This window comes from Nannospalax galili, unplaced genomic scaffold, assembly GCF_000622305.1.
Source record: "Nannospalax galili isolate Female #2095 unplaced genomic scaffold, S.galili_v1.0 scaffold318, whole genome shotgun sequence".
Taxonomy (NCBI): Eukaryota; Metazoa; Chordata; class Mammalia; order Rodentia; family Spalacidae; genus Nannospalax; species Nannospalax galili.
The window spans coordinates 2,081,985-2,107,857 of record NW_008341889.1 but is presented as its reverse complement, the minus strand read 5'-3'; the positions used below and the strand labels follow the sequence as shown (position 1 = coordinate 2,107,857).

The 25,873-nt window shown below is 34.5% G+C and overlaps 1 protein-coding gene across 1 annotated transcript in view; it reads left to right on the top strand.

Moving 5' to 3' along the window:
- The window catches only part of Gabrg1 (gamma-aminobutyric acid type A receptor gamma1 subunit), a 92,240-nt gene that overhangs the window by 35,064 nt on the left and 31,303 nt on the right, over positions 1–25,873 (top strand). The window contains exons 3-5 of the mRNA XM_008837690.1: positions 6,145–6,212; positions 22,690–22,910; positions 23,908–23,990. Coding sequence (XP_008835912.1) covers positions 6,145–6,212; positions 22,690–22,910; positions 23,908–23,990 — 372 coding nt within the window. The remainder of the gene's footprint in view (positions 1–6,144; positions 6,213–22,689; positions 22,911–23,907; positions 23,991–25,873) is intronic.

Sequence of the window (25,873 nt, the reverse complement as noted above, 5' to 3'; positions counted from 1 at the left end):
GTTAACCTCTCCCCCCCACAGTAATGCCCCCTCTCTCTCTCTCTCTCTCTCTCTCTCTCTCTCTCTCTCTCTCTCTCTCTCTCTCATAATTTTGGAATTTGGGGCACTATTTTTCTCTTTTTGCTTTTACATACTTTTAAGCAAATATCAGAAGTTGGGACACAGTTGCATACATTCTTTATGCAATATTTTCACCACTCAGAGTTTATTCATTTGTAATTTTTTTAACACATGGGGAGCTACATGACTATTGATCAATTTTAATAATTAAACTGTGAAATGACAAACTTTTATTATTGATGTATAGTTAGAATACATTTGGGTCAGAGAGCATACTCTAAAATGTCTCTTATTAAATTTTTTGTGGAATTCATACATCTTAATCATATTTAGCCCCTGCTTCCTTATCTGCACCACCCCCCATATCCCATCAATAGGACTTCATGCTTTTCGTCATATATGTTAAGGCCTACTAAGTCAAGTTTGTGTACCCACATGCCCCTTGGTGTGAGTTTATCCACTGGAGCCTGTTGAGCCTGTTCAACTTCAGTCCCTTAAAGACCAACTCACCCTCACCTAGCAGTGATCAGCTGCAAATAGTTCATCGCTTAAGTTGTGGCTTCCTGTCCATTTCCCAGTTCTATGCTGGTTTTTGTCTGATTGAGTTTCCATGGGTCTTGTGTATACTGTCACCATTGATGTAGGTTCACATGAGCAAGGTCCCAGAGGCCTGTAAGGCTATTTCTATATGATCATGTACCTCCTCCCCTGACTTTTATAATCTTTCCTTCTCCTCTGCAATGGTGGCTGAGCTCTGGGGAGGTGACATTTAATATAGGAGTCCTGTCCAAGGACCCACATGCTGAAATCTCTTTTTCTATACTTTGGCCTTTTGGACTATATTTTGGATTTTTGTGTTCATCATCCTTTGTCACATGAGGAAGCTACACTGATCAGAGTTGAGAGACGCATTAGTATTCTGTCTACCCCTTGTTCCTTTCTTTTAAGGTACAGCTGACTGAGTTATCTGAATTTAAGGTTTGCATTTAGAACCTGTCTCTTTGATAGCACAGATATCCCCGAAGTATCTGAACTAGTTCCATGACATTGCAAACACGTAACTGTTTGTCTCTGCAGGATCACATAACTCACGTGTACAATTTAGGGACTGATAGATGCCTGGGGAAAATAGTTCATGTAGACTATCAAATTTAGCTCCATGTCTTTCCCTTTCATACAGGGAAATCCAAGCTGTCTTGGCAGCACTTAGTCCTATATTCTCTCTAATTCATTGAGATAGTGCTAGCTTTGATAATGAACCTGGACTTTGTTGAAATAAGTACAGTAAAAATGTTCAGTGTCCTTAATAAGTATTGAGATTCTTTAAATAGATCAATGACTTCTTTTATGGCTTTTAACAACATTACTGGTCTCACTTTGCTTTTTTTCCCTTTTCATTTTGAAATATTTGAATCATTTCTCAAGATTTCTTCCTGATCTGTGCACTATTTTGTGTACTTAATTTCTAATTAGTTTGAGATTTTCCATGAGTATTTTTGAAGTTATTATTTTCTATTTTAACTTTCTGTGATCTGATAATATGCTTATGATATTTTGATTTGAAATATGAAGTATACAACTATACAATCTTCAGAACCAGATTGATTAGCATTGATATACTGCTAAATATTCAGGCCTTATTTCCAATTATTTCAGTAATATGCTTAGAGACTAAAGATCCAGATAATCATAATTATCTTTTTGATTTCGTTGATGAATTCTACCAAATATGTAAGATTAAATTGTATAATTACTACACAAATTGCTTCAGGAAATAGCGATTCCTAACTCCTTTCACTAAATGACTTTAATCCTGATAAATAAACCACATTCAGACATTACAAAATTATTGAATAATAGCTCTCCTAAAAGTATCATCTGGATAAAATTGCACCTTGGAGAAATATTTCCCCAAGAGTCAATTCTTTGAAGGAACTTTGAGGAAAACGTCATAAATCTTTGAGCTTATTTTGGTAAATGTAAAATCTAGATTTAGGCAAGGACTATGAGAACATGAAAGCAGTCAATATGAAGAGTGCTTGGACAAGTGGGCTGTTTCCATGCTTGGAATTGTACATGTGCTATTTGCAAACAGCAATATATATTCAGTTTCATGAAGTTATTTTTAATTAAAAAAAATTCATAGCCGGGCATGGTGGCACACACCTTTAATCCCAGCCCTCAGGAGGCAGAGGCAGGCAGATCTCTGTGAGCTCAAGGCCAGCTTGGTCTACATAGTGAGTTCCAGGACAGCTGGGGCTACAGGGAGACCCTTTCTCAAAAAGACCAATATATATATTCATAGACATACAGGAGAAGGTCTGTATTTTTTGCCTAAATTATATGGTTTACTTGTTTCAGTGACCATTCTGAGATTTACAAAAAAAAAATCTGTATTATAAAAAATCAGGATTATAGTTTTTAATTGAAATGAATTTATTTTAATAAACAAAACAACAAAAAATGCATAACATGCTGAAGATATCAGGAGAGACTGAAAAAGGGGGTCCATGAATACATGATCAGGTCAACTGTGGAAAAAAATTTGAAAGTTTTTCTTGGTTTATGTTTTCTGATTAATAAGCTAATTTCCAACCTCTTGAGTTGCCCTTTTTCAGTTTTGCTCTAGCTCTTACTGATCTCATTACTGTCTTCTTAGATTTTAATTTTTTTCTTTTTCTTCCATTCCGTGGATGTTCAAGTTGGCCTGCGCCTCTATTCTTTCTGTAAACTCACTCCCACTGGGGTTCACTTATGGTCTAGGGTTGTGCTTGAAGCAGAATATTTAGAAACAACCTACAAGAGGCTTTTCAAAAATAATCCAATGTCATCTCTCAGTGTCTTCTATATAAAAGAAGTGTAATTTTCCCTGGCAGTACATGGGTTTCTCATTTATTGTTGAAGTGCTGCAAAGAAAGAGCTTTGATCTCTGTGTGTATTGATGAATTAAACATAATCCTACTGAGTATTAAGAAATCATTTAATGAGCCTGGAATGGAAGTTCCTTCTGAGTTGTATTTCTCTAGTTTTGGGTTGGAATATATTTTCCTTTCCAAACATCACAGAAATGCTGATGCTTTCCATCTCTGGATGAAGAAAAAGGTTCTGAACAAAAGCATTTTCTCTACATCCAAGATTCTTGAGTTTAATTTTACCTGTAAACCCCATTTGTAGTATGTTATTTAAAGTGGTAATGAGTTCCTATGACAGAGCAGTTGCAGATTTCTGCTGTTTCACTCTTAATTGCATATTTTGAATCATATAATCATTAACTTTGGTGTCCAAATTAATCTGAAAGTTTACTTTTTACACTTTTTGGTATATTTTAGAGATTCAGATTAAAAGATCAGGTTAAAAATCAACAACCCAGTTATAAAACGATATACAAAAATATTCATATTTCAAAAAATATATTTAATAATTATTAATGGAACATCAGTATCTGTCCTAAAAAAATTCTATAAACAAACATAGCCACTGTTTTTCATTTTAGTAAGATTTTCATCTCCTTGTTTTCCTTTCATTTGGTCCTATGTAAACATGGTTCTTATAAATGTGCACATTCCCTATCCATATTTTGTTCCTTATACAAATAAGCACTGCTATACATGTAAATAATATTGTTGAATATGAACAGAATACCTTTAGCAATAGAAACATTTTACCTTGAGCTGACAGAAAATAGTTTTTCATGGCACCCGGTTGCCCTTGCTCTATCCTGATCAGAACTCCTCCAGTGTCACAGTGTCCTGGAGCCTTTGCCCTAATGCCACACTCAATGTTATGCTAACATATACAGCTTCATTTTATAATAATTGACTAAGAAATATTGATACCAGGGGATCAGGATAGCATTCACATCTAAAACCTTCTATGTTTTAAATGTGACAAGCATGTCTTTTGAAACAATACTCCTAAGAATAATTTATTTCTCATTCCGGATAATGCTCTTTCCAAAGTATCATGCATTAACTGCAGAGCCCTAATAATTGCTGATGTATTATTTCAACAAATATCTGATCATGTGAGAGTTTTATGTTTAGATCAGCTTTAATTGCTTATAATTGGCAATAAATATACTTACAAATGCAACTAAGGACTCTGATATATTATTCTTAATTGGCATTCATAAAATCATTCTGTAAATCTACATGTAATTAGCTTAATTATATATTTATTTCTTGCAGTTCATAGTCAGAAATAAATGGAAATAAAAGGAATCCATCTCAGAAATCATCATATATATGCATATATATGTATATATATATGTACATATATATCGAATCTCTAAATTCAAATTGACTTGTTTTTCTGACTAAGAGAAGGTGTACGATGTGCATTACATTTTTGGTCTATGGAAACAAACATATCTATGTAAAAATTGAATGATTCCTTAATAAGCCCAGCTTTTTTTTTCATTTCAAGTGTGTGAAAAAATAAGTATCATTTTAAAGTTTGTGGGCACAGTTTTTCATAATGCATAAAGATTTTTTTATTAAATTTTGTAGCTTGTAGGCTTTTCTAGAGAGACAGAGGATCTAGGGTTATACCAAGGCCACCAGATTTGGCCTGTGTAGAGAGGAAGGGCACCCAGTTAGGACAATCTTAACCAAAGGATGTGATAGATAAATGCCAGTTTAGAATGGGAATGCACATCAAACTTAGAATGGTGAGCTGAACTAAACCATGTTGTGATGGCAGAGAAACTTCCAACTCACAGACTTTTCTAATTATCCTATTCATTTCTCCAGTTTTCTAGAAGACATGGAAGATTTTCTTCTTTTTAAAAAATATTTTATGTATTTATTTTTTAATTTTATGTGTATGAGTATTTTGCCTGCATTTATGTAAATGCACCTGTATCATGCATTGTCCATGGAGGTTAGAAGAGGGTATCAAATTCCCTGGGACTGGAGTTACAGACAGGTTTTAATTGCTTTGTGGGTGCTGGGACCCAAGCCTGGGTCCTCTGCAAGAGCAGCCAGTGCTCTTAACTACTGGGCCATCTCTCCAGTCCCCTGATTTTCTTCTTGAAGTGCTTGTCCTCTCTCATCTACATTTCAATTACTATATATCCATTCCTTAACCAGAATCCAATGACTCAATGAAATGAACCTCTGTATGTTATTTGATAAGAATGATGATAGAGGTAAGGCAAATGTAAAAAATGTTCTTGATGGCAAACTAAAAAAAAACAAAAACAAAAACAAACAAACAAAAAAAAACAGAAAAAAACACTGTCAATATTCTGGTAGCTTTCCTTAAAGGAAACCAAAATTTTTATTAAAGAGAAACCTAAAAAGAATTTAGGACCTAAATCACCATCAGGTAAAGCACTATGGCGGGTAACTTTTAATTATATCACTTAATACACATTGAAAATCCTGAGCATTGATTTACGTTTTGATAGAAATGCTTCTGATCTTTGTCTGTTTTTCTTTGTATGTTGTCAGTAGTGATTATCTAGACAGCCTTCAAACACTATTGACAACGTACAAGGCAAAACAGAATGACCACAAGAATGACCACAGGAAAGAGCTAGCTCAGCACTTAGAAACACTGGCTGCTCTTGCGGAAGACTCAGGTTCAGTTCCTAGCGCCCATATGTCAGCTAACAAAAGTCTGTAACTCCAGTTCCAGAAGATTCAGCACCCTCTTGTGACCTCCATAATCACTGCATGGTATGGGTGCACTTACAGACAGACAGACAATATATTCCTACACATAAAATCAAACAGTAAAAAAAAAATTTTTCAAAAGAATTTCTATACAAATTCCCAGGAATAATAAGATGCCTTACATTGGACCGAAATATCAAATATCTATAGAAAATTGTTGCCAAGATAAAGAAAGGAGGAATGCATGCTTTATTAAAGTCTTTATATGAGTCAGACCTGGAGGCAGTTTATTAGTACATGTTACCTTTTTAAATAATTTTTAATATGTGATGGCATAGGCAAGTTGTAGCAAGGCTGGTAAACACTACTGGTTACTTTTAAATAGACGCATATTCTGTTAAGACTGTAATCTGCATTCTTACCCTAAAACTCTGGGAATAACTCATTCTGTGTTGATGTTTTGCAGTGAGGCCCACAGTAATAGAAACTGATGTTTATGTGAACAGCATTGGGCCGGTTGATCCCATAAATATGGTGAGTGATGAATACTATACATACAAAGATTCTAAGTATACGCCTCATAGTTGTGTGTGTGTGTGTGTGTGATTTCTTATAGTTAATTCTGAATGAATTCATGTCAACACATGCAATTGCTATGTGCCAGATAGTCTCAAGTAGAACCAGTAGGTTGTTATTACAATGGACTATATAGAATAACATAATTCTAGTTCATAAACAATTATCACCTGACCCATCAAGACTTATTCTCTGAAAATGTTCAGAAAAAACTAAGAAGACACAATTGGGAAAATCAGAGATAGAATGGAATTTGCTGGGGGAAAAAAGCAGCAAATACAAAAAGGTCTTTCTGAATAGTGAGGCTAGCAATTTGCTGTCACTGAACTTTAAAATACAAGGTAAAGAACTGAGTCAGAAGGGGCACTGGAGGGTGTAATTGAGGATGCTCTTGTAAGCCCTCACAATAGGAGGCTTATGCATTTTTCATGTACTGGGTAAATTGTATCTCTTTGGAAAAGAAAAGTTGGTAGAAAGGGTTTAATAAGGGGACTTTCATAGGTATATGTACACTACTCAGTACAGTACTCTTGTAACAGTCTAGAATATGGATATAATGGGCCAATTCCAGGTTAGAGAAACTAGTTCTAAAGTGGTTGTATTACTCCTGTAACAGATCTACAAATTATTATAGTTTTAAAGAACTCTAAGGCATAATTTTTAAACTTAGGTTGTTCCATAGTTTTATATAGGGTGCCTCCAAGAAGTGAAGTAGAAGAGACTTTGCAGATGGGGAAATCATTATTGGAGATCATCAATAAGTAGGCATATGTGCCCAAATGCAGTGATTTGCCTTATAAATCTGCTATTGAAGGGAAATGTTAAAACTGAACATAGACGTAGAGGAGAAAGGGAAATAGAGAGCACAGCATTTAATGTATGTTATAACAAAGTATATGTGCCAAGACCCAAGGGAATATTAAAGCTGAGAAGAGTGTAGGCCTGAGGACCAGATGGTATTATGAGTTCTACTCTCTCTGTCTGTCTTTGTGTCTCCCTTTCTTTCGACTTCTCTGTCTCTGTTTTTCTGTCTCTCTTTCTCAGAAGAAAGAAAAGTATGGAAAGGTGTCAAATTGGAAAAGGACAAAAGGAGAATCTGGAGATGATATTTATATTACAGTGAAAAAGAGGGAAAATAATGAATTTAAAATGTCCATAGCATTCAACATGTAATAAATTTAATGCCATTAAAATAAGCAATGTTAGACAGGCTAGGTTTAAATTGAATTTTATAAATCAGTAAATTGAGAAATGAGATTTAAAAGAAGAGTATAGTGACAGACAGAATGTAATAGAATAGGAAGAACAAATTTTAGTGTTCCACAGCATAGTAAAATGACTATACTTTAAAAATTTATTAAATATTTCATAATAATAAAAGAGAAACAGAGGGAGTACTCCCAAATGCCTTCTATGAAGCCAGTATCACTCTAATACCAAAATCAGATAAAGACACAACAAAACCTCAAAATTGTAATCCCATATCCTTATTGAACATAGATGAAAAGATTCTCAACAAAAAACTTGCAAACCACTTATTGACACACATCAAAAATATCATCCACCATAATTTAGTCGACTTCATTCTAGAGATGCAGGGATGGTTCAGTATATGTAAGTCAAAAAATGTAAGAAATCATATAAATAAACTTAAAGACAAAAGTCACATGGTCATCTCAGTAGATGCAGAAAAGGCCTTTGACAAAATCTAACATACATTCATGTTAAAGGTCATAAAGAAAATAGGACCAGAGTGAACATACCTCACTATAATTAAGCTATATACAACAAACTCACAGCCAACATCATTCTAAATGTAGAAAAACTGGAAGCATTCCTATTAAAATCAGGAGTCAGATAAGGCTGTCCACTATCTGCACTCCATTTCAATATAGTACCTGAAACTCTTGCTAGACCAATAATAGTACGAGAGAAGGAAATCAAAGCAGTGCTAATTGGAAAAGATGTAAAATTATCACTATTTACAGATGGTATGGTATTATATGTAAGAGATCCCAAAACTTCCACCAGAAAACTTCTAGAAATGATCAGTACTTTGAGCAAAGGGGCAGGTTACAAAGGTTACAAGCTCAATTTACAAAAACCCAAAGCCTTTCTACATACCAATAATAAGTACTTGGGGAAAGCATTCATTTCATTCACAAGTGATTAAAAATATTCAAGAATAAGCCTAACCAAAGACATTAAGGATTTACACAATAAAAATTTTAAATCTTTAAGGAAAGAGATAAAGGAAGAAGGCAGGAGATGGAAGGCCCTCCCTTGCTCATGGTAGAATTGGTAGAATTCATCTTGTGAAAATGACCATCTTCACCCTGTCTAAAAGTCAACTCCAAATGGATCAAAGACCTCAATAAGAAGCCTGAAGCTCTAAAACTGCTAGAAGAAAACACAGGCAGCACCTTACAAGATACAGGGGTAGGAAAGACTTTCTAAATTGTACATCAGTTTGCTCAGGCATTAATGTCAACAATTGATAAGTGGGACCTCATTAAACTAAAAAAGCTTCTGTATAGCAAAAGAAACAACCAAGGAAGTGAAGAAGAAATATCTTCCATCTGACAGAGGATTAATGTACCGAATATACAAAGAACTAACAACAACAACAAAAAAAAAAAAAAAAAAAAAAAAAAAAAAAAAAAAAAAAAAAACCAAGGAAAATGATGGACAAAGGACCTGAACAAAGAGTTCTCAAACGAAGAATAAAAATGGCTAAGAAACACCTTAATACTGCTCAACATCTTCAGTATTTAGAGAAATGCAGATCAAAACCACTTTAAGATTTCATCTTACCCTAGTCAGACTGACTAAGATGAAGAGGTGAAAAGATACTAAATGCTGGCAAAGATGTGGGGAAAGAGGAACGCTCATTCATTGCTGATGGGAATGCATACTCATGTAACGACTGTGGAAAACAGTGTGGAGAACTTATTTTTCATTTTTAAAAATATTTTTATTGAATTTATGAGTATTTCATAGAAAATATTTTATTCATCTTTATACCCCTTTCCCTATCGTCACAGTCCCATAGGCCCCCACAGGAGTTCATGCATTCTGACATTTATGTTAATGCCTTTCGAGTCAAGTTAGTGTCCCCTGATGTCTCTCAGTGCAAGTCCACTGGCATCTAGTCAGCCTATCTAGAGTCATTCCCTGAAAGAAGATCAGCTCTTCCTTACCTAGTAGTAATCAGTTGCCCAATAGTTCTTTGGCTATGATTGGGGACTATTGCCCATTTCCACAGTCCTATGCTGGGCTTTTGTCCACTTCAGTGTGCATGTGTCTTGTGCATGCTGTTATTATTGCACCAAGTTCTTATGAGCAAGATCTCAGGAGCCTGAAAGACTCTATTTCTACTTGGTCATGCACCTCCTCCCCTGGCTCTTACAATCTTTTCTGCTCCCTCTTCCACAATGGTCCCTGAGCCCTGCGTTCATTGCCCTCTGTTGCATGATGGAGTTTCACTGATGAGAGTTGGAAGATGCATTAGTATTCTCTCTACTTATTGTTCCACTATGTTCCATGAGTCTTAGTTGTAGAGGTTTAATTTTAGATCTGTCACTTATGGCTGGGCATTTCACAGACACTTAATCTCTGTGTGTGCCCTGCTGTGGAAATCTGTAATAGTCTCCCTCTGTTGCAAAAGCAGTTTCATTGATGAGTGGTGATTGGCAGACTTGTCTGTAAATATAAGGACCAATATTTAGCACAAAGTAAGAAATTACATTTGTCTAGATATGTGACAGCCTTACAGTTTTCTCTAATATCTTTGACCCCTCCAGCAATCAATCTACCATATGATCCATTTATACCAGTCCTTGGCATATACCCAAAGGACTCATCCTACTGTTGAGATACTCATACATCCATGATTGTTGGGCTTTTTTCACAATAGCTAAGAAATTGAAAGAACACAAGTGTCCCTCAATCAAGGAATGGATAATGAAAATGTGGTACATTTACACAATGGAGTTCTACTCAGTGGTAAGTAAGAAAAAAAAAATCATGAAATTTGCAAGGGAATGGATGAAACCAGAAGCTGTTATAATAAGTGAAGTAATACAGACTCAGAAAAGCAAGGGGGTATGTTCTCCCTCATTTGTAGATCTTAATACCAGCCCGTTATATGTGAGTATATATTGTGATATAATAACAGGAGCCAAGGAAAATGGAAAGGAAGCACGGAGGTAAAGAAAAGAAAGAGCCAAGAGAGGGGGATAGTGGCAAACAGATTACCAAGGGGGAAATGGGAAAAATGGGAGCATTCAACTGGCATGGGAGGAGAGAAGGACATACAAAGAACCATGGAGATAAAGGGGAAGAAGAAATGCAAGAGAGGTGGGGTAATGGGAGACCTGGAATATCAAGGGGAAAATGAGGAAAAGGAGGAAATTAGGGGTACTTAAACTAGAGAGCGAGGAGGGAGAGTTAGATAGGGAGAGAGAGAAGGAAGATGAATAATGCACAGATCTTGTGAAAATCCAGAGAGAATTATATTACCTCAACCCCCCCCAATACACATGAAATAGCTGAACATGAGTGCATGTGTATAGCTGAAGGCTATATAAGAAACAATAGTGCCAGACAGGAGAAATCTCCTTTCAAGTTGTTGGTCAGCATACGCCAAGAAACTCCCCACATAACACAGGCTATTGCCACAGCCCTTCATTACCTTCCAGAACTCAAAGGTAAGACTCTATTGCTGAAGGCAGGACATACTTCAGACACAGGACTTGGAGCAATGAATGGAGCTGGACCTGACCTGGAAGTCTTCTCCCTGAAGACTCACTCTCATAGTTCTAAAGGATACTATGGAAGCTGCTGAAGGAGAAAATCAATCAATGCTCCAAACCAGCTCTGAAGCCTAATAACCACAATGACTGGCCCAACAAACTATCTCATATGGTGCAGTAGTGGCACTTTTACCTAGGGGGTAATCAACAACTATCTAATTAGACTTAAAGCCTTCTCAGTGGGAGAGAACTCATGGGTGGCACTGTAAATGTAGCCAAATACACATGGCTGAAGAGGTCATAGATCCTACAGAAAATCCTCTCTGTCATATCTCTAGACAAATGAAATTTCTTATCTATGCTAAATTTGGATCCTTGTATTTACAGAAGAGCATTCTGTATACCACTCATCAAAGAAGCTTCTTTTTGCAACAGATGGAGGCTATTACAGAGTTCCACAACTGGACCACACACAGAAGAATATATGTCTGAGAGATGTCCAACTCTAAATAACAAATCTACTGTGGAATCTCTACATTCAAGTCTCATGGAACATAGTGGAACAGGGGGTATAGAGAATATTAATACAGCCCTCAACTCTCACCAGCAGATGCTTCTTCATGCACCAATAAATGATGCATACAAAAGTCCACAACTAGCTAAGTTTTAGAGAATAAGAGAATGCAGCGTGCATGTCCATGGATAGGACTCGTTGATTAAAACCCACTCACCCTTGCGTCAGGCCATTGCAGAAGAGACGGCAGAAAGATTTTAAGAGCCAGGATGGTACATAAACATAAGGAAACAGGTTTTCATGGCTCTAGAAACTTTCTCATATGAACTTGGAGCAATCATGACAGCATGCACATGATATGCTTCCTCAGTCAAAGAACTGGGGAATCCAGCAAAGAACCAGGGAAATGGGTAGTAGTCCCCAAACTTAGCTGAGTAACTATTGGCAACTGATTACTATTGGGTGAGTGAGAGTATGTATTCTTTAAGGGAATGACTCTAGATAGTTTGACTAAACTCTAATAGATGAACTTGCACCAAGGGAAATCTGGGTACAAATTCTTGACCGGATAGAACTTAACATAAATGACAGAATGCATGAAATCTGGTGGGATTGGATGAGGGACATGGGTGCAGGAGGGGTCTAAATTTAACTAAGATCTATTATATGAAATGCCCAAAATGCAATAAAAATCTATACTATAAAATAGAACAAAAAAAGAAGAGAATAAAAAATCATTTACAAAAATGAAATGAGAAGATTCGAAGTTTCCTATTGAGAGAAATTGTCCAACAAGATAGGAATGAAAATTGCTGACTTTGCTATTTAAGCAGCACAGAGCAGCCTTTAGCTGTGTGCAATTCGTATGTGTCATGAAGTATTAAATATAAACTTGATAGTAGAGAGTAGGAGAGAGACAGACACACACACACACACACAGAGAGACACACAGACACACACACACACACACAAAAGAATCTGTGATATAAACGAGAGAGAGAGAGAGAGAGAGAGAGAGAGAGAGAGAGAGAGAAACTGAATTAGGAACAAAGGAAGATATATTCTACAAAAAACAGCCAGTACAGGCCATTTAAGATTAAAAATAAAGTGTAATAGCTATGCTTTGCCTCATGTACATAAACACTATTTTATTATACTTTGGAGTACATAGTTCATGTCAATATTATTATTAAATGTAATCATTTAAAAATAAATACCCCGGGGGTAGAGGGGGCTCAGTGGTTTACATAGAATCTGGATTCAATTCCCAGCACCCACATCAGGCAGCCCCAAGCAACCTGTAACTCCACCTCCCAGGGAGCCAACACACTCTTCTGGCCTCCACACGTTCTTCACACACATGGTTAACATAAACTCATGCAGACTAACACACAAACACATAAACTAAATCTTTTAAAATAAATAAATCAATTAATAAACTTACTATTCTGTGTAAGCATTAATAACCCCATCCTTGAAGTCAAAATGTGACTATCTATAATGGTTCAATCATGTGTTGGGCTATTCACATCCTTTGATGTGATCATTGGTGTCCTAGTTTTCTAGGGTTGCCACAAAGACAGAAGAGCTTATATGACAGAAATTAGCTTCTCATAACTGTCAAGTTTGATATTTAATTCTCCACCTGCATCTGTAAAGGTTCGGTTGTCTGTGAGTCTTCACCGGAGTTCTCCTCACTTGCTCATCCCTGGTGTCTCTCAGTATCTTAATGTTTGCTGTTGTTGTTTTTCTAAACTTAAATTGACATGAATTAAGACACACTCTAAAACCTTTATTTCTTTTAAAAACATTATTTGTATGTATGTCTATGCATGTGAGCGCGGGTGACTCTGGGGCCAAAGACAGCAAATCTTGCTGGAGCTGGAGTTACAAGTGGTTGAGGTCCCTGATGCAAGTGCTGGGAAATGAACGCAGGTCCTCTGCAAGACTAGTGTTGCATGCTCTGAATCACTGAGCCATCTCTCCAGTGCGAAATGTTTTTTAAAATTCATAGCTTCTTCAAAGTTCCTTTCTACAAATGAAGTCATTTTCTGAGATACTGGAAATAGGGTTCGACATATGAATTTGGCTAGAATATCATTCCTTAACATTTTGATGGTTTTTCTTCCTTAATTGATTATTCAATATTACCCAAATCAGATCATGTCTTACTGTAGGTCTTAATCACTTTGTTATGGTACTTACTGGGGATTAAACTCAGGTCCCCATGCATTCTAGCCATTTACGCTACCACTGAACTATATCCCTGGCTTATTTATCAGCTTATAGCTGGAGAACTACCATGATATACCTAACTGCTGCCTGTGTCTACTGATTTTTACAGCATTACATTATGCTTAATTTCTCTCTTTCTGAATATGTTTACTTGGCTGGTACTAACTTTCACATTTGTCTGCATTGATGACTATAGTGATATCATTTTGACTATTCCATTAGTCAAAAGTCACCATTATGGTTACAAATTTTTCACCATAGTCCTAGTGAATATAAATAGGCTGTGGCTAAACTGAAATTAACAGGGTGGTGGAGTACCCCACATAGTTGACCAAAGAGGTAGTCTTAATTGTTATCACTGAGGGTATAGTCAAATATACAGCAGGATCTTTGCTTGGAATTAGTAAAACCTCTATATAGTGGGAGGAAAATCCTTTCCCATGAATTAGAAGAAAACAGAAGTGAATATCAATGAATATCAGACTGCAAGGATACAGAGAGTTAAGGGCCAAAAACTGAGGTAGTAAGTGAAATAGCTAGTTTGGAAGAAAAAAAATCATAAAATACCATGGCAATAGAAATAATGGGAAGATAAATTTTCAGGTTTTTAGTATCACCCTTGTGCATAGCAAATGCCTATATGATCTATTGAGGTTGTTTTTTTTTTTGTTTTTTTTTTGTTTTTTTGGTCTTTATGAGACAGGATCTCCCTCTAGCCCCAGCTGTCCTGGAATTCACTATGTAGACCAGGCTGGCCTTGAACTCACAGAGATCTGCCTGCCTCTGCCTCCTGAGTGCTGGGATTAAAGGCGTGTGCCACCACGCCCAGCCTGATCTACTGAGTTTTTAAGAGGAAAATTTTACACATCTCTATTCAATGTTGTTGAGTTTTAAAAATTATAGGAATACGAAATACTGTATTAATATATATTATCTTTTGTAGTGAGGAGAATCACTGTTCAGTTTCTATGTCATCAATGCATATAGAAGACAAGCTTTTTGAACACATTTAGCATATAGAGGAATCTGCATTTTCTTGGCTTCCAAATATTTACTTTTTCACATTTTCTGGATTTGTTAATTACAAAATGTAGACATTAAAGAAAATTAAAATAGTTGTATTAATGTTCTGGAAGCACTTTTATGTGAATATCTACCAAGAGGCTTCCGCGATGATCTTTGTCTACAAAGAATTCATTGGAGCAATGATTTCATTTTCTTTGTGGGGCAAATTACACACTTAGAACCATGGACAGAGAGTTTGTTTGGTCCTTCCTTCCTTCCTTCCTTTCTTTCTTTTTTTCTTTTTAATGTGTATGAGTATATTGCCTGTATGTCAGTGCACCCTGTCATGCAATGCCTGCAGAGGTCAGAAGAGGGTATCAGATTTCCTTGGAACTGGAGTTATGGCGGTTGTTAGCCATCATGTGAGTGCTGGGAACTGAACCCGAATCCTCGGAAAGAGCAGCCAGTGCTCTTAACTGCTGAGCTATCTCTCCAGCCCTATTTATTTATTTATTTATTTATTTATAGCTAATTAAATGAGATTGATATTGCAACTAGTGACACTAAAACATGTTTAAAAAAATTTATGGTGCACTTGAGAGTGTTTATTATGGAAAAACACTGCAATAAAAGGGATTAATAGGAAGCTGGTCTCAAAGGCAATTTTAACTAAACAATTCAGGAAAAACAGAACTCACTTTCATAAGATAAACAAAATTGCTTTGAATATGAGTATAATTAAGCAAGGAAGCATAATTTAACAGACAAGAAGATAATTTAAAATTTTTTTCCCAACTGCAATTTCAGTTTGAAGCAAAATATTAATATGCTTGCTTAACCAATTTGTTGAGCAAAATTTTACTTTGTTGCAAAGTATTTTTTCTTTCTTTTAAAACTTGTCTACATAAAATAGGATTTTTCATGAGTTATAAGATCCAAAACATCATTGAAAAATAAGATATGATCTCTTTCCTTTCTTTTAGGGTTAGAGCAATAGTTTCAATCTTTATTTTTCTATAAAATATAGGAGATTTGACATTAAGCGGATGAATGGGTCAGTCAGTTAATAGACCATTTCCTTAAATCTCATAGTAAAAAATAAATAAGAAACATACTAATGAAGACTTAAAAAATCCAAGTAACTTAGAAAGCCATTAGAATTTTATGTATACTCTGATTTAAACTATCTTAAATATAAGTAGAAAAGCATACAGATCAAAGGGGCAAGAAAATATTAAATGAGCTTAGTAGACTGGAATTAAAATATTTTCTAACTCATGAATTTGCAGGTTTGGGGAAAGAAATATGTTTTTATTCTTCTAATCACCAACTGCCCATTTATTAGCTTACCTTCCGTCTAGCAGGAATGACTTCAAAGGGTTATAGCAACTCCTAAGTGAACTGAGGGTCTAGGAAGTGAAAGATGATGTTTCTATCATAAGTATCTAATAGGAGACTGTAGCAGAAGATTGGCAGGTGTAAACATTTCAGGATTGACGATTACAAATATGTGCTAGATACAGGTTCACTTGAGGAACTGAAAATGAAGGACAGGAAAGAAACCTCATTTAAACAGCTCTGTAATTCTTAGATTGTTTTATTTTGGAGGATTTTCTATATTAAGAGTAATTTCATTAAAAAAAGAAAACCTGGTCAGGAATGAGAAGCCAGGTTACATTTGCATAGTTTACATCATTGTAGTCTAGTAAGAAGAGTGGTGTGTATTGTAGTCATAGAATATGTTTTCTGGAGTTGGATAGATTATTCTTGCTAGAAATTCTAACTAGCTGTAGTAATAGGCATGGGGCTGAGAAGCCAGGATCCCAGCTCTGAGGTGTGCAACTCAGAGAGAATGTGGGAATCTGTGTGGTTATATTCCAAAATAAGCAGCTTCTAAGAGAGGACTATAAAGGATCAGCAGGACAAATAGGATTGGACCAATTTAGTAAATAAAAGGAAATTATATTAACTAATATACAAATATTGAACAAGATGGTCCTTTATAGGAAAAAAAATCCAAGTAAACTTTAAAATGAATATATGTAGAGAGAGTAGTAAAGGTCACACAACTGAATGGAAATAAAAGACTGTTTTTGTTTTGTTTTTCACTTAAGTAGAATGGAAGATTATTAAAAGCTTTGCATGTGTTTGTTATTGTGTTTGCTTGTGTGTGTGTGTGTGTGTGTGTGCGTGTGCCTGTCTGCCTGTCTGTTGGGGACATAATTTAACAGCGTCTGAGTTTCAAATCTTATTTCTAGCTTGTCATATGAAGCAGGATGGCCCATATGAATTGTTAAAATTTCCGTAGGTTAATTCCCCCATCTTCTCCCATCTGGTTTTGTTTCAGCATTTCTTCCTCTAAGGAGAAGCCTGAGATGCAGCTTTTACAGATCAAAGTAACATTTTTGCTCTTTTTACTACATTAACAGGAAAAAGTTGCTCCCTGCCAACTACATTAGCTAGAGCGATTATGAAGAGTAAAAATGGCATGGAAACACGATCCTTTTCCAGTTTATATGACCTGTATGTGCTATGAAGAAGAAAATGATTTTAGTCTTTGTAGAAATGATGAATTATTGTATTTGAAGGAATATAGTTATATTTTCAACTTTTAGGTCCATTGATACAATTAAAAACTTGTTAACACTCAAGTGGCTTCTTTTCACTTTTATCACCAGTTATATAAAATTTATTTCTTTTCATAGATCTTATTTTAAAAGAATATGAAACACTTTAATACTGCACTGGGAGAGAGAAAATAAAAATAAGAAATGAATAATATTTTAATCTCTCAGCTTCTTTGATTAGATATGCTCATTTGCTATGAATTTATTCATCACAAAAAATAAACTAATGTAGCTGTATTCAGAATTTTAAAAAATATTTTTTGATTTAAGCAAAATATTATTTTTTGGCTGTATTTTATAAAGTGTGTTCGTGTGTGTGCATATGCGACAGCTGCATTTTGGGGTAACAGGACAACTTTTTAGAGTCAATTCTCTCTTTCTACTTTTTACTTGAGTTCTGTGGATCAAACCCAGGTCATCAGGCTTGCAAAGCAAGCACTTGTACCCACTGAGCTATCTTGCTTGCCCAACCTTTTTATTTCTTGATTTGCTTTATTTATTTGTCACTATATATGAAAAGTTTGTGTATTTGTTTGTACTTTAGAAAGATAAGGCCTGTTTCTATCAGAGAAGCATAGATCTCAGTGGGAAAGATGTCCCAACATTTCAAAAAACAAACAAAACTAATAAACAAACACAAAATTGATTTATATGTATCCATATTGATTTAAAATTAATGGTGACCTTAGTGTCATTTTGTTCTAAAAAAAAAATGAAGTGATGAGTAGTACTTTCCTGTATTATAAAATTAACACAGGGCAGAGGATTTCGTTCAGTAGTACACTTGCTTTATTCCCTACTTTCAATACCCAGTAGCTACAAAGAAAGGAAGGAAGAAGGAAAAGAGGGAAAGAAGGGAGGCAAAAGGAAGAGAGAGGCAATTTGTGTAACAGTGATGAAATGAAGTTACAGTTGTGTAATGGGCCTTGAGAACTTCTCACACACTACATGTACTGAGAAAGCTATGTCCTTGCTTCTCAATTAGGGAGAAAATGTCAGGACAGCACAAGAAGACAGAGCTTGAAAATGTAGAATAATTATTTCAAAAAAAGAATTTGAATGCTGGAAAGCAAATGATCATGTTATATAGAAATTTATACTTAATTTTCTGTGCTTAAATGAAAGAAGCAGAGTATGTGTACGAATATCCTTAATCTTACTTTCTTTAATGATGTGTTGCACATCTGAATCGGAATCTTAATGGCTTTCAGAGCTCATCTTCTGGGAATTTCTCTGTCTCATATCTTCAGGTTTGATCACTTCTTCTCATAATTCATGATCATTTAGCTACAACTCAGAATACAACTGGAAAAAATTGGACATAAACCTATGAAGGTGAATTTTAGTGTCACCCATTCAAATGAGAAACATGAAACAAAATTCACTGAGAGGTAGAAACTGAGATGGGACAAGGTAAAAAGAACATAAAACACAGAGAAAACACTAGATATATTTCCTCCTTCTAACAAAAATGTTCTTTTTCCCTTGTCTAGATATAGACACATGGATTTTTTTTTTTTTTTTTTTTTTTTTTTTTTTTTTTTTTTGGTTTTTTTTTTTTAGGATTTTTCAAAGTCAAGAAGATCTTTTCCCAGGGTCACAACATCAGGATGGGAATTTTTCTGTGTCACTTTGCCTAGGTTATACTTACCTAGTATTTGGACAAAACACCAGTCCAGATTATTTTTAATGTAACTAACATATAAACCAGGAGTTTGTGAGTAAAGCAAATTACCCTCTAAGAAATTGAATGAGCCTTATGTAGTCACATGAAAGATTAAGAGAATGAACTTGTTTTCAAAGGTGAAGTGTGTCAGTCTGTAGAATGCCTTATCTTACGACTGAAGCATTGCCTGGTCCCCCTTTAAGTGCCAATATGCCCTGTGTATTTTATATTGGTCACTCCTGGAATATCACATTAGAAGATGTTCTATGAGTATCCTATCCATCTATCCTACCTGCTGTGTTTCCAATACAAACCAATGGAGACAGCTTCCATGCAGATTTGAGTGCTACTGTTTAGACATGGAAGCTACTGCTGGCTGCTCCATTGTGTTATAGTCTCTGTAAGGACAGACAAGTTATTTCTGTTTAAATTTATGTGTATTCTGTCTAGAATTTAGCTGCTTTGTGATTACACTATTTAGATATTTTAGTCTTTGAAATTACATGCAGAATATCATGGAATTTATATGTGGTAGGAAATATATAATTAAGCATGATACAGAAAATCAACAAATGAACTGTTAAGACTTCTAAGTCTTTTTATTTTGTGATTTGTTTGTTACTTTATTTTGCATTTGTTTGAAGGTTTTTCCACTACTAAAATGACCACAATACTTATTAAACTAATACTTTAAGTGTGAGATGTGGTATGGAATGTAATACATAGTTTGTGGCTACCTTAACAATACACACTTATAATTTTCTCTGATTAAGGTATATGTCAGGGTAACATATTTTTTATATTTATTCAATTTCTTGATTATTTTGAAGGAGGTATGGTAAAGTTTACAAGGCATGTTAGAATTCAAGTATTAAATGTACTGCTCTTCATCTCAAAATATTTGTTCTAGAAGTTATTTTAGTTGTTCTGAGGGGATAAAAAAATGCATCTCATATATTTTCTCATTTATTATGCAGATGATTATAACATTTAAATAGGAACATAAGGTACAAGAACATAGTTTGATCATTTCCTGGAAATTACACTAATATGAATGAGTAACCAGAAGTGGACTTTTTGATTACCTATAAAATGACACACAGACTTTAATAAACTTCTTATCTCATCAGACATTTATTAAGGATTCGCTGTTAGAAAGGGTTTGGGAGCCTAGCCTCTGCAAGGCTCTAGGAAACATACAGAGGTTATCAAGAAATGTCCTCTGCATTTTTTTTTCCTTTTTTTTTTTTTTTGGTCTTAGATTGGGGGAATAAATTGTGAGTAATTTAAAAAAAAATTTTTCTTCAAAATTTTCTACTTAGAGAGATATGACCTTTTAGAAATCATAACCTTCTAACATTGATGAGCACATTTAAAAATCACATGTTCTGAAAAAAAGTCCTTCGCTGAGTATATAAGTTATCACATGGAAGGCTCTGAGTTTGATCCTCAGCTTTGGAAATAATAAGTCCCTGGATTAAGAGTATTTATGCTCTTTATAAAATTCTCACATGAGAAAAGTTCTCACAAGTGTCACTTCCAATGCCCTCTTAGAAATCCTAAAGTTAAATATGCTTAAGTATCATGAAGCTCTTTCCACTAGCCAGTGAAGGAAATTTCCCAGGCCATAATCCTATCTGGTTTTTAAAGAATATTCTGCTATATCATCTCATCAAAAATTATGGCTTGATTCCATTAAATACCATTGTCTGTATTCTCTTTCCAGGGTATACATTGGAAAAGGATAGCCCCCTCCTAGTTATATTTACTAATAGAAATAGACTTCATGTAATAAGCGTACTTAGCGTTAGACTCCAAATAGTTAATTATCTGAGTCATGTGAAGAAGATAGTTAGATAAATCAAAATTGATTCCCATTTTTAATGACAGCTGCCCTAACAAGGAAACCAGATCAAAGATAACATTATTCCATGTATTTTCAACAAGGTTAAAGGAGGAGTCAGACCAGTGACAGTGCATTTAGTAATCCATCGGCCCTGCTTAATGAATGCTGATATGTAGCAGTCTGCTAATATTATTCAGTAAGATGATTAAGTATCCACAGAATAAGTGTGTGATGAAATGAACTTTCCATCTTGATTTATCTCCGTATTCCAGCAACCAAATGATATTCTTCCTGAAAACTAGGATTTGATCCAACTTCCTTATTAGTAAGTTGAATCCCAGCCTATTTTCCTATTAGTTTCCCAAGCATTTTTTTTTCAAGTTTTCAGTCATTTTCCAACCCCCAGTGATGCTTTCATTTGTTAAACTCAATATTTCTTTTCAGGTAAGTTGACCAATTACAAATATTCCATCAAAAACAAGTAACCAGTCTTTCCTGACATATGTAACAAATATGATAGTTCATATTTTTCAATTATTTTTCTCCCTTTTTTTAATGTCAAACTTGTGTGCACAAGCATGTGAATGGACACACAGGAGGCAGAGACACAGGGAGAAAAATTCCATTCCTCCATATCATTGATTATTGCTGTACTTCTCTTAGTTTAAAAAAAATAACTTTGATGCTTGTATCAGCCTTCAAAGGCAGATAGTATCTCATCACCACCTCCGGAGAGTGTTTTCAAATCTATCCTATTTTCTTTTGGCAGTTACTTGCTGTTGAACAAAGTCATGAATCTTTGAATCCTTGCGCATGGCTATGAGAACTGTAGCAGGCAGTTTTTATTGCTATGGGTTTAGCATTCAGCCTTGTAAACATCTATTAAGTTGATGATTAACTCTGACTTGGGAAGAATTATGTTTCCTGTCATTACTTGATATTGTTGAAAAGTTAATATTATTTTAGAAAGGTTTAATGACATAACATACAGAAAACTTTATAGGATGTTTAGTATGCTACAATTTCTTAGTAAGTTTCTTTGTAGTCATTTTAAAGTGTATTGAAATAGTGGGAATTTGCTCTTCAGATTAAAGACATTTTAAGGAGTTTTAAATAGTTTGATGGACATTTATTTCTTTATATTGAAAGTTTTTGTGAATTTTTGTGACAAGCATAATGTAAATATCACAAAATTTAATATTGTTAAAATAAGAATAGTTTGCTTTATTTTGTAGTTGTTACCTGTGTATAAATTGTTGAAAAATAAAATGAAATATAATAAAATAAAATATTAAAGCCACAATTATCAGATATTACTGGAAACCATGAAGTTCACATTATATGTCTCAAATAAAATACTTTTAAAGAAAGTTTGAGGTGAGGCTGAAGAGATGGCTCAGTGATTCAGAAGAGTGCTGCTTGCTCTTACAAAGGGCCTGGAGTCAGCTTCCAGCACCCGCATGGCAGCTAACGACTATCTGTAATTTCAGTATCCAGGGGATACAATGATCTCTTCTGGTCTCAGCAGGCACTGCACAACACAGCATGGATGTATTTACATACATGCCGACAAAATGCTCATACACATAAAATAATAAAATTAATTAAAAATAAAGGCAAAGCATACTTTAAAAATGTTTAAGCTACTGACATAGCCCCCCCCCCCAAAAAAGACTGAATTTATGTGCTACTTATTTGCAGGAACTTTGTATCATAAACATTCAAATTTTGGAGGAAAACGTTTACCATTGGTGTTACTAATATGTCATTGCTTTGTTTATCTTTCAGGAATACACAATAGATATAATTTTTGCACAAACCTGGTTTGATAGTCGTTTAAAGTTCAATAGCACCATGAAAGTACTCATGCTGAACAGCAACATGGTGGGCAAAATTTGGATTCCTGACACTTTTTTCAGAAACTCGAGAAAATCTGATGCTCACTGGATAACAACTCCTAATCGCCTGCTACGAATTTGGAATGATGGAAGGGTTCTATATACTCTACGGTAGGTAAAATTGATTTACAATGTAGTTAGTCCAAGCATATTCACTGCTAACTGGTTAGCTTAGCTCCTAATCAGTAATCTTTCATCCTTACAAAGTAGGACATATTGGGCCCTTTTCAAATGTTAAAAATCTAAAATGTTGACATATTTTGGCAATATTACTTTATACTCAGAGATTTTTTTTATGAACAGGTTTGGAAAAACACTTTGATTTCTTCTTTGGAAGCAGATCTACAATGCAAATTACCATGACTTTTCTCTGGAAGTTTAAAATCATCCTGATTTTTAGCAGTGTGATAAAACATCATGAAGAAAATCTTGACGTATGAGTTTAGGGTTAATTATTCCCTTCAACACATCTGCTCATTAAAAATCTTAATGGAAAGATGGTCAAACTAAATTAAGAGAAAAAATTACCACAGGTAGCCATGTAAAACATATTAATTTGGTACACCGATGAAGATGTATTTGCTTGTGTATATTTTTGGAGTCCCTGAAGCTTGAATTTTTTAAATGTAAGTACAGAGATTGTAGAGATCATATTGAACAATACAGAGTACAACTTAGTTGGCTGAAGAAGTTAGAATTTTCATAATCAGTTGTGAATGGGGTAATATTTCTCTTTAAACTTTAGAATTATTATTATACTATATATCTCTCTCCATTACTGGAGGCCAAAATTATGTTTTAAATTTGGACAAGAGGGGGCTGGAGAGATGGCTTAGCAGTTGAGAATACTGGATGTTCTTGCAGAAGACCCAGGTTTGAATCCCAGCACCCACATGGCAGCTAACGGTTGTCCGTAACTCCAGTCCCAGGGGATCCGACAGCCTCTCTGACCTCCGCTGGCATTGCACGACACGGGTGCAGCTTACCTACATGCAGGCAATACACGCATACACATAAAATAAAAATTAAAATAAAATTTGGGCGAGCGATCTTTAATGATTTAAACTATTCCTCTTTCTTTAATACTGATTTCTCTTTATCTAAATAGATTGACAATTAATGCAGAATGTTATCTTCAGCTTCATAACTTCCCTATGGATGAACATTCCTGTCCTTTGGAATTCTCAAGCTGTAAGTGAAAAAATGTGATAATTCTACAGTATTTTTTTCCTCAAAATATTCCATTAAAATTTATAATAAAATGAAAAGTAATGAAATATCCCTAAGTGTGAATATTACTTGTTTTAGGTAAAATAATTATAAAAAACACATTTGTTTATTTTTTAAGTCAAAAAGTGAAGATAAATAGTGAGTGCATATATTTTATTTAAAAAAATCTTCATAACTTTAATTTCATCCATGTTTTTCTTATTTTGAATAAAGGAGTTCTGTATTCAAGTATTTATACACAACCAAAATAAAAATTTGATTCAAATTAAACCCATCTTCCTTGAGGCAACATTTAACTTTATTACATTGGCTTTTAAAATAGGTTTTAAAAATTGGTTGAGTGGAGAGTATTTACTGTGTGACTAGCAAGTATGTGAGTGACTTTAATGAGTTGGAAAAGCCAAAGCAGATATCAGCTAATTTAGTGAAAGAAAATCACAGTAACTGTACAGGTGTTCAGAACTCAATAATTTGAAGATAAAAACCTAATCTGCTATTTTCTTACCATGAGATAGTTACAATGTTTTTACAGAAATATTTATTTTGTTTCACATTCACTAACATTTTACTCATATTTATATAAAAATAGATAATTATTTTCTTAGATATATTTAAAGTCAGTTTTAAAATAGTATTGCCTACATTTATGAATTGTTTAATGCTTTTTATTTATTTTTACATATCGTGATTTTCTTTTCATGGAGTAAAATCTAGAGTCAGTTCCTATTCAAGTGTGATATAACTAGCCACTGCTAAGTTTTACCAAATTTTATTTTTTACTTACTACTCAAATATATTTTACCTTCATTAAATAATTTTTGGAATATGTTAATAATCTTATTACAATTCACGTCAATATTAACAATCTCATATATAAGCTCTCTGTTTTATAAACTTTAACTTCTCAGAGAATAAAACATCCAAATGACAACAAAGATTTGATTAATGGGAATACTCAAGTAATATTTGATATGTGAATATTTGATGATTTGGCTGTCATTGTAGTCTTTTGTAGATGCTATTTTAAATTGTGGGTGTGATATTGCCCCAGCTTTGACTGGTGTTACAAGCAATTTCTATGTCCTAGTAACTGCAAATGGGTGTTGACAACATGAACATAATGATCATAATTACAGTTCTTCAGGTTGGCTGTACAGGTCCAGGAAAAAAATTAAAGCTTTTATCTCCAGTGTTTTACAACCAAGTGTGGAAAATTCTCTTTCATCCTAATTCTAATACCCAGTGTCATGATTCTCAAAGCACTAAGTATCTGCATTTATTAGTGCCCACATTCCCACATAGTATGACTACACTACATTGTTTCTGTAACTATAATGAATATTAAAAAACAGTATCAAAATCTAAATCCTCAGAAGAAATGAAAGAGTAAATACTCTTAAACACCTCAGCAGAGCTGACAGCTGTTTTATGTTTACCAATGGAATAACTAGCAAAATAATACATTTCTTTTGAAATATTTCTAGTGATAAGGTCAATCTATTTGTACAATATGGTACATACACATGCTCTAGAAAAAAAAAGTTAAAAAATTCACTTTATTGGGGCTGGAGACATGGCTCAGTGGTTAAGAACACTGGTGTTCTTGCAGAAGACCTGGGTTCAAATCCCAGCACCCACATGGCAGCTAACAACTGTCCGTAACTCCAGTCCCAGGGGATCCAGCAGTCTCTTCTGACCTCTGCGGGCATTGCACGACATGGATGCACTGACCTGCATGCAGGCAACACACACATATGCATAAAATAAATTTTTTTTTAATTGAAAAAAAATAAGTACCATCTTTTCAATAGTTGTCTGCAACCCCAATTGAGATTGAGTTTTTA